Source organism: Peromyscus maniculatus, chromosome 6 (genome assembly GCF_049852395.1).
Source record: "Peromyscus maniculatus bairdii isolate BWxNUB_F1_BW_parent chromosome 6, HU_Pman_BW_mat_3.1, whole genome shotgun sequence".
Taxonomy (NCBI): domain Eukaryota; kingdom Metazoa; phylum Chordata; class Mammalia; order Rodentia; family Cricetidae; genus Peromyscus; species Peromyscus maniculatus.
The window spans coordinates 119,208,152-119,222,655 of NC_134857.1; the positions used below are offsets into that span (position 1 = coordinate 119,208,152).

Genomic DNA, 14,504 nt, shown 5'->3' on the forward strand with positions numbered 1-14,504 from the left:
GACAAGGGAACAAGTGACTTAAAGTCACCACAGGCTTTATTTCAGATGAACCAGTAGAGGGGAGAAAAAAAACTCCAGAGCATCAGTTCTTAACCTGTGGGTCACCCTAGGGGCCTGAGGACCCTTTCACAGGAGTTGCCTAAGACCATTAGAAAACACATATGTTAACATTATGACTCATAACAGTAGCAAAATTACAGTTATGAAGTAGCAATGAAAATAATATTATGGTTGGTGGCCACCACAACATGAGGAACTGTATTAAAGGGTCTCAGCATTAGGAAGGTTGAGAACCACTGCTCTAGAGTAAGAAACCAGAGACATTACAGGCTGGTAGGGTAGTAACCTACAGACTGGGGCAATTAGTTACAGGGAAGAAACATGGAAAGCAGGAGAGAACTGCTAAGGACTACTTCATATTTCCTAACTGAGTTAATTTTTCCAGCAAATATAAGGTAATATAAGGTAAAACAGCTCTGACTCCATTTCAAACATGAGGAAATTAAAGTTTGGGAGCCTCTGTAAGCCTCACTGCTGATTATCCTCCTGTTCAAAGCTGATTTAACGTCTGTTACTGTTGTCTTATCACAATCAAACCTCATGGAAAACTGGAAGCCCTAGAATGCAAAATTCTCATTTTGTTTGCTGAAACTACTCCCCTCAGTTCCCAGCTCCTCCATCAGTCCTACTGTGTGTGTCCACAGGGAAGGCAACGGAAATAAGTTGGTGGGGGAGTGGAGGGTGGGGGAGTGAGGGGGTGGGGGGGGTTGCAAGGGCTGTGGGCTGTGTTACCACTGTGTGTTAGGCTTGCTCTGCTCATGGGGATGACTTCAGCAGAGTTACAATTTCATCATCCTGATTTTTCAAATCTCTCCAAAGACTCTTAGATATCAGTGAGTGAATGGACATTGACTTAATTTTACTTTTAATCACCTATAAAGTTGCTTCAAACTCTTTTTCTTCTCAGTGTTTTCATTGGTATATTGCCTGGGAAGTTAAATGGGCTGTATCTTGCTACCTCATGTTCACATTACTGAAATAGTCTTGGAAAGATGATATTTACATGTTTATATACCAGGTATTTGTCAGGAGGACAAATGTTGGGAGAAAGCATGTGTGAAAAAATAGTATCTGCTTCCACTGGAAACAAAAGATTTTAAAAAATAAAGGTTACAGGTCATAATACACGCAAAATATGTATTTCATTTTAGAGAGCTGTGGATTTCACTAAAGAGTTTGGTTTCTCTCAAATATATATAATGTTTGGCAAGAATATGAAGTACAATTTAGTTAAGATCATGATTAATAACTTTTTTACATGTTAAAGAACACTTATAGATATTAATCCAAACATGTAGGGTATTAATGAATGATATCAGTGAGTTAGTTTGTATCAATGAGATCACTGTTCACTTATCTAAACTAATCCTTTAAAGTATATGGATGGTGTAATTAAAATAAGTTGCTCTTGTTTTCTCCTCAGCTCAGTCCATTTTTAAGACATAGTGTTCTGAAGAGAACATACAATGTCACTCTGCCATGTTCATCTTCTAAGAGAGGAAATGCCTGTTGTCCAGAACAAAAAGCCAGACCAAAATATGGAAGAGATAAATTGCAGCATTCTAACTGGTGAGTATAATGGGCCCACAGAGTCATAGAGACACGTATGTGTGACACCACTTCCACTGAGGTATCATCCCTTGATCAGATTCTTCACTTTGCCCACAGTGATTAGTTGATTTCATAGCGCCAACCAATCATTAAGAGATTATAGGAAAGATCATCTTCATGCTTCTACATTTGACTGCTAATCTGATTTTCATAGTCCGCTTTTCCTTTTGCTTTTACTGCCAAGACAGGGGAGTTACCTTAATGTGATTAAGTTACTAGCTCTTAGTTAACATAGGTTTCCATTAGAAAGAAATACATTGTATCATACTAAATTATAATAAATTAATATTGTGATTTAGCCAGCTATTGTGGGATTATATGATATGGCAGCTTGAGCATTTTCTGGACAAATTGTAGTTCTAGGTACATTTAGACGAACAAATAGATCTTTTCATATAAAGCATTAGTAGACAGTAGCTGGAAACCAATGAATGCATCATGATGACTGTGATAGTGCCTTAGGCACTGATCTTTTTTTTTTTTTTGTAAGGTAGGACTGTATTTAAACAACTTGATGCTGCTGTATCTAAAGATTCTTTCTCATTTCAGTGTCTATGCTATTAAAAGCTATTGTACTTTAGGAGTATTTTCTATAGAAAAGTAATGTCCTTATTTCAGTTTTTGGACGATTTTTGCTAAATTAAAAAAAAAATCCAGGTTTGAATATATTTTCTTTCTGCATATTGAAACTGCCAGTATATTATCGTCTCTGTCTCCCATAATCTTAATGAGCTGTTTTTGCTTTGAAGATTGTGCCTTTTATCTGCTTTCAGAGATCAGAGAAAACATAGCATAAGCCAACACACAGACCTAATGTTTCCAGGTTTTCTTACCCTTAGCGTCTGCCTCAGTGTTCTTTGATGTTTGCAATATTTTAAATTGTGTGATTTGGTGGTTTTTATCAGACATAAAAATTATCATCTATTATTTTTTCAAGTATTGCTGTTCCAAATCCTGGCTCACCCATATTTCATAGTGTGGTTATGAGCATGATTTGTCCTATGTTTAATGTATCCCACATGGTCTCATGTATTGGAGACTATTTTCTTTATATTTCACTCTATGTTTTGTTAAGAACATCTTGTACTCATCAATCCTCCATCATCTAACCTGAAGTTAAGTACATCTACTGTATTCTTAATTTAAATTATTGTGCTTTTTCAGCTCTAAAACTTCCATTTGACTAGTATGAATAAACTCTTTGTCTTGTTAACATCACTTCCTGAGATTAAAGATGTGTGTCACCATACCTGGCTGTTTCCAGTGTGGCCTTGAACTCACAGAGATCCAGGTGGATCTCTGCCTCTGGAAGGCTAGGATTAAAGATGTGTGTGCTACCATTTTCTGGCCTTTATATCTAGTGGTTGTTCTGTTCTCTGACCCAGATAATTTTATTAGTTTATTAGGGGAATACAATATCACCACATTCCCCCTTTTTTTGTCTAAAATTTAAAAAAGCTTATAACTAATACAAGGAAAACTATATCCAAAAAATATATACAGTATATACAGTTAAGAATTACATTAACAATGTTTAGTCCATTAGCATTTGGCAGATTCAGACAAAAACTTCATTATATATATTAACAATGTCCAGCCCACTAACAGTTGACAAATTCAGACAAAAATTTTCATTACTTATCCTATTTAAAACAAGTAGTTCCTTTTTAAAAGTAGATTCATCAAAAGGAGACAACCTTGGACAACTGAAAAAAAAGTAGATTCAATAATCTCCCTTTTTAATCTTATCATATCCATATTCTCTTTTTTTCTGAGTAGATCCAAAAATCTACCTTTTATCTTATCATTTCTATATCTTCCCTTTTTTCAGAGTAGATTCAATGATCTACCCTTTTTTATATCTTCTTTTTTCTTTTTTTAAAAACAAGAACCCTGTGTCTAATCTCCTTTGTTTAGCTTTTTTTGACCATTAACAATTAATAACTTGTAACCAACCACCATAAACAATAACAATTATCCATAAGCCATTGAATGATGAGAAAACACCCACCCCACCTCTTGGGAATGTGAGTGTTGTGTTCTTAAAATTACTTCCTGCTTTCTGGGGGTGAAGACATTTTTAGGGAACCATGAAAAGAAAATTTTGGGGTTAATTGTCAGGTACTGGGAGAGCTAGCTGTATCATTTGTTGTCCAGGCTCTGAATAATGGGAAAATGTAGGGCTTTTCTCAAGTACTTGTTCGAGTTGTCTGTGAATCTGGATCATCTCAGCTAGCCATCTGGAAATTATCCTGAGCAGTTTGTAGTCCAAAACTGATCTTTCCATGGTGTTAATCAGCTTAATGGCTTTACCATAGTCCATGTGGAATCATCTTTGTGGGGTCCTGTCATCCTTTTGAAGATTTCAAAGTTGCTGTTAGATGTGGTCATGGGTGTGTGTGTGTGTGTGTGTGTGTGTGTGTGTGTCCGTGTGTGTGTGTGTGTGTGTGTGTGTCCTCTGAGGTTTGGAGCAATCACAGTCTGATAAATGTCTGTCTCTTGGAACCATGAACGTTCTTCCCTAGAAGAGAATATCTTCACAGCAATTTCTCCCCACCATTTGTTTTTCCAAACTTTTCCAAACCGACCTTTGCTGATGCTTTCTTGTAACACGATGGTTCTGGCAATTCTTCTCTGAACAAGCAGCAGTAACCCTTTGTCCCAGGTAGCAGCATCACCACAGTCACCAACACGATGTGAAGAAGCCAGCAACTCAGAGCAGCAGCTGCTGCCTCCATGGTCCCACCACAGCTTGTCCTTAGCAAGCCTCCTAGGCCAGCCTCAAACTCCAGATCCTCCTGCCTCTGCCTCCTTCAGTAAATCCAACCAGTGTGCCACCACAACTGGTAATGTGTAGCTCAGGCCTGCACGGCCACAGGCAAGTAGCTTTTTCGTGAATTTGTACCTGACAAGTTGGGCACCAGATGTAGCAGGAATATATTCCACAATATCACCACACATGCCTACTTATTAGTTAAATTTACCTCTAGATTTATTATTTTTGAAAGTTATATTGTGATGGCACATGTCACTATTAGGTGTTTATTGACCTCTTCTACATGGTATGATACAAAAAAAGTTCCTTTAGAAACATTCTAGTGCTCTAGACTTGCTTGTCTGAAATAAAATCCCCTGAGAGAAGGCTCCCTCAAACAAAGGCCCTGTTTAGCTTCACCATTATAGATGGACAAGAAGACTGCCTTCCATCTTCTCTATGTTTAGGCATTTCTACATTGTCATTGCAATGTAGAAATTGCTCGCAAAAACTACTGTATTTGCATGCAGCATTATTCTGTACTCCAGTAAATATAATGCCACTCGGAGTCTCCATCCTTTAATTAACTTTCATGAGAAGCACATGGTTGGTTATGACACAATTAGAGAGACATTTAAAGCTTGGCTGAGCGACTGTACACTAACTCTCAAGGAGATAAGTGAGCTAATACATTCAAATACTGACAATAGTCCAACCCATGTTTGTGGAAAAGGGAAAATCTAGACAACAGAGCAGTGTCCTATACTTGAAAGTGAGAAAATAACCACCTCCTGAGTTGGGAACATGTCAGACAGTAAGAGGGGTAGAACCTGAACAAGCTCTCATGCTGTTAGTTTTCCCTGTGCCAGCTCATCTGTATCCAGCTGTTCGTGGCTGTAGAAGGTATCAAACCACTGTTTGTTGTGTGTAATCCACAGACACAAAGCTTAGAAATAGATTAGCATTTCTCCACAGGTCAACCCTAATAGAGCCTCTTACATATTGCAAGTATATTATATAAGTAACTGTATTGTAAAGAACTTCACTCCCAGACCATTTGTCCCTGGTAAAAAGCAGTGTATTAAGTTTATCATGAAAAATTCAAGAGCTTATTTGCTGATATTTTCTCTTTTCCTCTCTCTGGAATTGTTTTATTAGATGTGCTACTGTTACAATACAACATACAGTTGCAGATACAACTCACAGACTAACGTTCAATTTTAGGAAGCCCAAGTCTCCAACAGACCATTAGGACAACCCAAAGCCAGGACTTAGAGCAACTACTTGAAGGCACTTAATAAATTTAGCTTTTAACAAAGAGCACATTGTAAAATTTATCCCACAACTATGATGTTTGGCTGAGCTGCCACGCCGGCTTCTTGGTTGGCATAATAACAAGTAATCAGAAAGCATATTTGGGTCTAGGTAGAGATGTGTACAGTAGAGCATCAGTTACTGAAACAACTTCTCTGTCCTCACAGATGCATCCCAAAGGTAACGTCTGTTGACAGAAAGGTAAGCTAGCAGTCTTCACAGAGACGTACACCAGTGTGATGATGTCATCCATCAGCTGCTTAAAGAACAGTTTCCTGTCTGACTTCTAGAGACAGAGATGCTTGTTGCTGTAACACATTTAATTCCTTTTCTCCATGGCATTCTTTCTAAACACATACTGCTGATGCAGCCATAGGAAATACAGTGCTAAATAAAGACAGCCAATGAGAGCTTTTCTTTTAAGCTTTAGAATCTTTCTCTAACCAGAGAATGTGACAACATTCTGAACACCAACATGTAAAAAAAATACTTGTTGTTACTTTGTGTGTGTGCTAGCCACCTGACTGATTTTCTTATGCTTTGTTTCTCTGAAATTCTGAGTATAAAATTAAAAAAAAATCTCAAAAAGAATATTTGCTGTGTTTTACTTTGTGCTTATTTTATGTGCAAATAGGAAAACAAGGAAAAAGTAATTAAGTCGTGACAAATTCTTTACCCTGGCCTATGTGTTTGGGAAAATGGATATTCATTTGATTTTCTGTAGCAACACTATTTGAATATCATTATGGGGTACTTTATGGCAATTCTGCACACTTTATGACATATGCCTTCATGATGGTGATTATTATCCTTGATTCCTAGGACAAGACTCAGTAAGTATTGCTTATAGAGCTGATCTGGTGGTGATGAATTCCCTCAATTTACACTTATTTGAAAAAGTCTTTATTTTGACTTTGGTTTTGAAGGATGGTTCTGCTGAGTACAGTCACCATTGCTGGCAGGATCTCATGCATTTGATGCAAGCCTGTGAGTTTTCTATTGAGAACTATGCTGGAAGTCTGATTGGAATTTCTTTGTGTATCTTGGCACAGGGCTCTTCATGTTTTTTTTTTTTTTATTTCTCATAATTTTGACCATGACATGTGTCAATGAGCATGATATGATATGTGCAATGATGGCCCATTTGAGGGTAAGTATACTTAGTTCTGCTCCTTTGAGCTGCTTATATGTAGATATGCATATCTCTTAAACTTTTTAAAACCTTTAGCCATTATTTCATGTGAATTTCAAATTCCTGTTTTCTTTACCTTCTGAACTGATAATAATGGGAAGATTCAGTTAATAGTATCACTGCTATTATATTTTGTCAGGTTTTTTAAAATCCTATCCCATCCCTTCTCTTCCTTTCTTTTCTTCCTTTCTTTTATCTGTTAACCTAAACTCAGACTTGTCAGGTTCTGAAATTCTTTCTTTGTTCTAGTACAAATGTTATCGCATTGATTCCAAACTAGGCTCCAAAGTTCTGACATTTTAATATATATATATATATATATATATATATATATCTTGTTGTTGAATTTCAAATTCACATACCACTGTATTTTTTAAACTTATTTGTATTGTCTATCTGTGTTCTCTTGGCATTTCACTGAGTTTTCTTAGTATCTTTATTTTGATTCTTTTGGCGGTATTTCAGTTTGGAATCTACTGCTGGAAAGTTACTGTTGTTCTGCTCTGGAGAAGCCATGTTTCCTTTTATGTGAGTTTCCCTGTGCTGGTGTGCCTTCTTACGCTCTGATAGTCACTTTTTGCAGTTTTGTGTAGTCACTCTTGTGGGAAAACAGTTTGGCTCTGAGGTGAGATACAGGACTTGAGTGGGGTCGGTGTTTGGTGTTTCAGCTTTGGTAATAAGGTATCTCTGAGATTTTTTTCAATGCTGTTAGTCTCTCTGAGTGTATCATTAGTCTAGACTACAGCAATAAATGAAGTTAGTTTTATAATTTTGTCACGGATATGGGATCCCATGCATGTATTTCCTCAGTTTCAAAGACATGAACACTTGATGACACTTGTTTGTGTCCCTGTAGCTGCTATAGTTTCAATTGTGTGGCAGTACTATCTATCACCAAGTCCCTTGGGAAGTATCAGTAATGCCAAGTGTTATAATTCCAGCATGCATGGTTCCTGAGCGCAGTGATGTAAAGTTTATTTTTTCCAGGGTACTCATAATCAGTCAGAAGTTGTGGCACCAGCAGTTACAGCTCTGGAACTACAGAAGGGGCACATGTGAGTAGGACTCAAGCTTGTGGCTATGAACCTGCTAGACCTAAAACAAGATACTAAACCAGGGTACACCAGCACCTGATTCTGCTTCCATCAGGACTCATCTTAGTTCCTAAGGAAAGGCAGCAATAGATGTGACCTTTGTGGCAATTTGTCTTCTATAGGATGAAAATGTCTAAAGTGTATTCCTAGGTTGCAAAGCAGATAGGAAGCTCAGCAGGCCCCTAGAATGGATGCACTGTGGGACCCTGAAGTTCTCCAGTGCTTAGAGCTCCCTGCAGCTATGATTGGAAATGGTGATACTGTTCTACTTTCTTTTTCCCTAGCTGAATTGGTGGGCACCCTGCTGAAAGGTGGGGTTATAGTTGGAATTTTGTGAGTGTTTTTCCTTTGCATTTCTTTTCCAACTCTCCTAGCTATGAGGGTTCCAGGCACTTTGCTGATTTAGAGTTCTCTCTTTCTCTCAATCATTCTCAACATTCAGTTTTCTTCTATTACTCTGGTTCCTGTGCTGTCAGATTCATGTTCAGCACACACATAAGTTTAAATATTAAATATAAAAATCTTGGTAGATGCTCTACTACTAATACTATTTTAGAAGACAAATCAGTCACAGAGAATGATTTAAATCATTGCTCACATTTCAAAAGAATCGACACTTTGAGTTTTGACAAAAGCTATAGAACTTACATAGACATGTTGACTTATCCCTGTAACCTAAAATTAATGTAATTTTGAAAAATTCAAGTACTTTGGAGATGTTCCAGTGCATTCCAACTCAAGAAAATCTGTTATAAAATATCTTCATTAATGCATCTAAGATGAATCACTAATGACTAAAATAACAAAGAGGATAATTCATTAATGAAGGCATGTTCTTCCATTGAATTGAATAATTGAACTAAAATAACTTTTAGAAAATACTTCAAAACTACTAGGTACTGGAGAGGAGATCTTGACTTCATCTCCTAGCCATGGAATCCTAAGCAAATTGCTTAATCACTTGTGCATATGTTCTGTGGCCAGAACATAAGTCGTTCAGCATGGCCATCAGTAATTCTCCATCATAGAGGTTGAACAACTTTATATATCATAGAACATGTTATAAAGGAAATAATTCAAAAGACAATACAAATCTTTCTACAAAATGTGGAGTTTGCATTTTTTAAAACAATAATTTCAAGGACATTGTAAACCAGAAAAATGCATGTCAAATATTGAGTTGCCTGAATCTTCTGAAAGAGGATTATAGTTTACATGGTTTATATGAGACAGAAAGAGGCAATACTTGAAAGAAATTTATCAGGAACAAGTGAGATCTTGAGAATCATGAAATTGGGGCTTACCTGTGACAGTTACATTCTTAGAAGAAACAAGAGACTCTGGAGCCCCATCTATGAGCACATTCTCTATGAGTAAGCAATTAGCAGCCTGTGCGATGGAGAATGCTGGTAATCACAGTGGAGGCTAACTCCGTGTAACTGTGTTCTTCTAAAATATGCATATTTGAATACAGAAACATGCACAGGGAGACCATCATACCATAATGAAGACAGAGGTGATGGTGGTGTAGCTAAGGCTGAGAAGCACTGAAGATTTACAGCAGTTCACTTGGACCTGGGAGAGACATTGAACATTCTTTTCTTCACAGCCCTGGAAAATCAACCCTGATGATGATTAAATCTCTAACTTCTGCCCTCTAGAAACAGGAAACACAAATCTTCTGCTCTTTGGGCTCTTGTATTTGTGATATTTTGCTATATCCACTCAAGTATTCAAAAAATGTGTAAGACTCACAAGTGACTTGAATTTATAGATGTATTTACCTAAGCTACAGAAGATGTATTCAGTTATTAACTATTAAAACAAGCTTTTGGAAGTGAAAAAGGAATGGGAGTAATTTATAGTCAATCAAAATCTGTGTACAATATTAAAGCAATTTTATAAACTAATATCAGAAATGAAAATAGAAATAAACCACAGATGAGCCAGTACTATAAATTCATCATAGACTTTATTTCTTTTTTTTCTGCTTTTACATTTTATGGCTTTTTTCATTATATTAGTATTTTTCATTTTGTCTACTAGCAGTGAAGTACACATGTACATGGAGGAGAAGCAAATTTATAAAACAGTGAGTGACATTGCTCAAGGTAAACTCAAGCCTATTTCCTTTGACTTCTATATTTGAATAGCTTGAGCCTTAATTCTCTGTCCAATATTATCTATGACCTTAAATTAAAAAAATCATTCCTCCTATCATCTATTACAAGTGATTTATTTCTTTACTTGCTTATTTATTATTTTCTAATTTTTCTTCCCTTTCCTCCCACCAAATCCTGCTATATACCCCTCCCAGTGTTCTTCAAACTCATAGCCTCTTTTAAAATTAATTATTATTGCATTGCATTGATGTATATACTTATATATGCATATATATTACTAAATATAACCTGTTGAGTCCATGTAATGTTACATGTATGTATGTTTTTAGGGCTGACTATTTGGCATTGGACAACCAATTGATGTGCTATTCCCTGGAGAAGTTTTACTCGGTTGCCTCTAGTTTTTTTTTTTCTTTTTTGCAGTGTCAGGAAGGAGGCAAACAACAGTCCTGCCCAGCTATGGCACCTGTGAACCACATCAATGACCAGCATGGCACAAAGGGTGCAAGAGTAGCACACAGACCTTGGTGGTAGACAAATAGTTCTCTAATTAGACACAAAACCTGATCAACAAGAGGAATACCTGCCTGGTCCTGGAAACCTAGGTAACTACTCAGTGCTGGTGAAGTCATAGTTATTGGAGGACGATCTATAGCTGCTAATTTGCTAAACCAGCAGAATCCTAACAACGATCTACAAACAGGTGTCCTTAAGCCACTCGTAAGTGTCGTATTCACCCCTCATCAAAGGAACTCCTCTTTGCAGTGACAGAGACCACTAAAGAAAACCACAGCCAATCAAAATGAAGACTGCAGAGCTCAGTTCCAATGGATACATCTACAAAATATTCCTACACTGAAGACTCGGGTACCCTGCAGAAGAGGGAGAAGGAAAATGTTAAGAGCCAGCAAATCAGGAAGTTTGTTGTGAGATTACGTCTCCTGGTAACATCAGAAGCTATCCCCACAAAGTCTCACCAACATGACCAACAGAACATGAGCTGAATAAGGGTACCAGTGAGCATGCCAAACTGGATGGGGAAAAGCCCAGGAGGCCTCAACCTTAGGAATGATTAAAAGAATAACAATTTTTCTGTAGCCTGCTTTTTCTTGGTTATCCAGTTGAACATGGTGTGTGTGTTGGGGAGCTCTTTGAATTCAACATTGAGAAGAGTATGTGGAAGAAGAGAAAAAGAACCAAGCGAGAAGCAAGGTGTCACTCTAGATTCTATGACAGCCCCGTTTTTTTAACAGGGTGATCTGGAGGTGAGATGGGACAGAACTGCAGAGATACACTTTTGGGCTAAGCAGGCTGGCCTTCATACTTTGAAAACAGCCACCCTATAGACGAGTGTGATCTTGTGCCAGGTGGCTCTTTGCCACTGAGTCAACCATTTGAAGGGTCTGACAAGACAGAGCTATTTGGTAAAATCTGCCCTCCGGCAACGGAGCGCTGCATGGCAGCATCTATCAACTGTAGGAATATCAGGAAGGTTCTCTTAATATGGTTTATGAATTGATTTTTTAAAAGAACACACAATAGTTCTAAGTCTCAGATGCATTATGTCTTATTTTTTAAAAATCTCTATAAATGAAGAACTATTTCTTTCATGAATAATATATCTACCAATTTAAACTTTCAATTTCTAGATCACCAGTGTGTTCACATTAGCTTTGCTACAGGCAGAGTTCACCTCTCCACATAATTGCCCATGAGATGTTGAGTGCTAAATATCTTACTATGTGTACAGACTGACATAAACTTTCAAATGCATTGGTCTAGCATGATATGTTCCCCCAAAGAGCAGACTCCATGTGTTATTCTGAAGCCACTTATCTCTTGCCATTATCCAAGAGAATTTTGGCTGTTCCTTAACCATAATTTATTGTAAGTCATGAACCATTGATGGCATCAATCGTGTGCTTACTTTACTATTTATGAAGTATTTTTCAGGCAGTTACTTCATGCTTATGCCTGAGAGACCTCAGGGGCTTCCTGTGTTTCAGCGAGGTAGATTTACAGATTTATAAGGATGTTGGTTAAGATTGCTAAACCCATTGCTGAATTAGTTCATGAAGTGTTTACTTGAATCTTGTTTCATTCCCAGTTTTCGTCTCCTATACCTGCACATGATTCATCTTATTTAGCTCTTCCCTGTGATCATAACTGAATAATTTATCCATCCTTTGAGCTCTTTTGTCTTTAGTGATAGAGAGTTAAATTCTTTTTTTGTTCAAAGCTGAGGACCGAACCCAGGGCCTTGCACTTGCTAGGCAAGCGCTCTACCACTGAGCTAACTCCCCAACCCTGAGTGTTAAATTCTTATAACTCTCACTTCTAATCATAAAATTATTCCTGAGTTATATTATTATTTATATGGCATTTGGTAATTTTTACTTATGCTTTTAATTTTATTTTATGAATAGTCCCTGATTATTGACTACATTTGTTTATCCTTTTATAACATGATTTTTTTTTTGTATTTTCATTGTAGCAACATTTTCTTATGTAGAATATCATTAGGAGTCATTTTATAACTATGTTTTGTTTGATTTTAGCCCAGTACAATAGTATTTGGTTTTATCCCAGGTCCCTGGGCTAACTGGTCTCTGATCTTGGTCATTCAAGCAGCGTTGGGTATGGTTTGATCTCATGGATGGGCCTTAAGTCAAACAAGATATTAATTGGCTACTTCCATAAGATTTGTTCTCCCCTCACTCTAGGGTATGTTGCAGCCAGGATAGATCAAAGGGCTTATGGCTGGCTTGGTGTTTCCATTTCTCTTTTGGTGGCATGGGGCCTACATGGGTTGTCACCAGGTCCTCCGAGTATATATTATGGCTTCCAGTTTAGTGTTCTTCTGGGACTCTTGCGTGTGAGAATGAGTAGGTTTCTGACTCTTGTGCCTTCTCTTGGGCTAATTTCCTTTTGTTTGTTTGTCTAGTTCAACTTCAGTGTTATAGATTTTGTTTTATCTTATATTTTATTTTAATTAATTATTATCTGTTAGAAGCCTGTACTTTTCTAATGAGAGACAGAAAGGGAGTGGATCTGGATGTGAGGGAATATGAGGAGGAAATGGGAAGAATAGAAGGAGGGGAAATTGTACTCAGGATTTATTATGTGAGAAAAGAATTTATTTTAAATAAAAAGAAGGGGGGAAGAAGAATACGACCTAAGATGTGAGACCTTCTACTGTGACATCATAGCCATGCTCATCACATCTGATTACCAAAACAGTGGCTGTGGACATACCCTGAATACTATCACCTCCCTCCCTCCCTCCCTCCTCCATCTCTCCCTCCCTCCCTCCTTCCCCCCCTCCCTCCCTCCTTCCCCCCCTCCCTCCTTCCCTCCCTCCCTCCCTCCCTCCCTCCCTCCTTCCTTTCTTCCCATATCTTGGTCTGGTTTGGGTTTGCAGTACTTGGGGTTGAACCCAGGACTTTGCATGTGCCAGGTAAGCATTACCTGACAAGATGCATCCCTACCCATATAATGACTCCTTAGTTTGATATAAGGTCACAGTAAGTTAATCAAGCTGGTCTGGAACTCACTCTGAAAACCAGGAAGGCTTTGAATTTGTGATCTTCCTCCTTAAGCCTCTCAATAGGTTGGAATTATACCAGGGAACTCCAAGCCTGGCTCTGTCTTTCTTGTATACTATAAGTATGTTTAAAATTTTCTATAAATCTAACCACTCTAAATCTGGGTATTTAAAAGAATCTAAAGGGGGAAAACTAATAATAAAACAGGAGCTAAAGTAAGATAAAAATTAATAAAATAAAAACAAATGAAATAATGAATATTTAATAAGCATGAAAACTATAAAACATTAAGTCAAAAAGCTAACTAGGTGAAAAATCATCCTGGACTCATGAATTTTAACATTTAATCCTGTTTTAAATAGAAATCTTTCCCCAAAACACAACATAAATTAACATAATTACTAACAAGTTTTTAATGATTTATGGATGAGAAAAATCTAAAATTCGTGTAGAATTTAAAATGTGATCTTGAAAATGAACAATGAAAATTTTCAGTTCAATTTTAATTCCAAAACTTATTACAAAACTATATAAAAAACAGTGCTATACTAACATAAGGAAAGATAGCTACATCAATGGAATAGAATTGAGAATGTAGAAATAAATAAATAAATAAATCTATTATCAACTCCCTTTTATCAAAGTATCAGACCCATTCAATGAGGAAAAACTAGTTTCCTTATTTAATGAATTGGGTACTCTCATACAAAAGAATTTAACTGGGCCCTTTCTTCATGTTAAGTATGAAGCTTAAGTCAAAACAGAAAAAATAAATAAAAGATTTAAATCAGCTGACACTATAGAAGAAAA

The 14,504-nt window shown here is 37.0% G+C and overlaps 1 protein-coding gene across 1 annotated transcript in view; it reads left to right on the plus strand.

The window, feature by feature from the left end:
• Stpg2 (sperm tail PG-rich repeat containing 2) overlaps nucleotides 1-6,331 on the plus strand; it is a 467,029-nt gene extending 460,698 nt beyond the window's left edge. Inside the window, exons 13-14 of the mRNA XM_042280009.2 lie at nucleotides 1,484-1,629; nucleotides 5,908-6,331. Coding sequence (XP_042135943.1) covers nucleotides 1,484-1,629; nucleotide 5,908 — 147 coding nt within the window. The 3' untranslated portion in view covers nucleotides 5,909-6,331. The remainder of the gene's footprint in view (nucleotides 1-1,483; nucleotides 1,630-5,907) is intronic.
• Nucleotides 6,332-14,504: the final 8,173 nt, after the last annotated feature.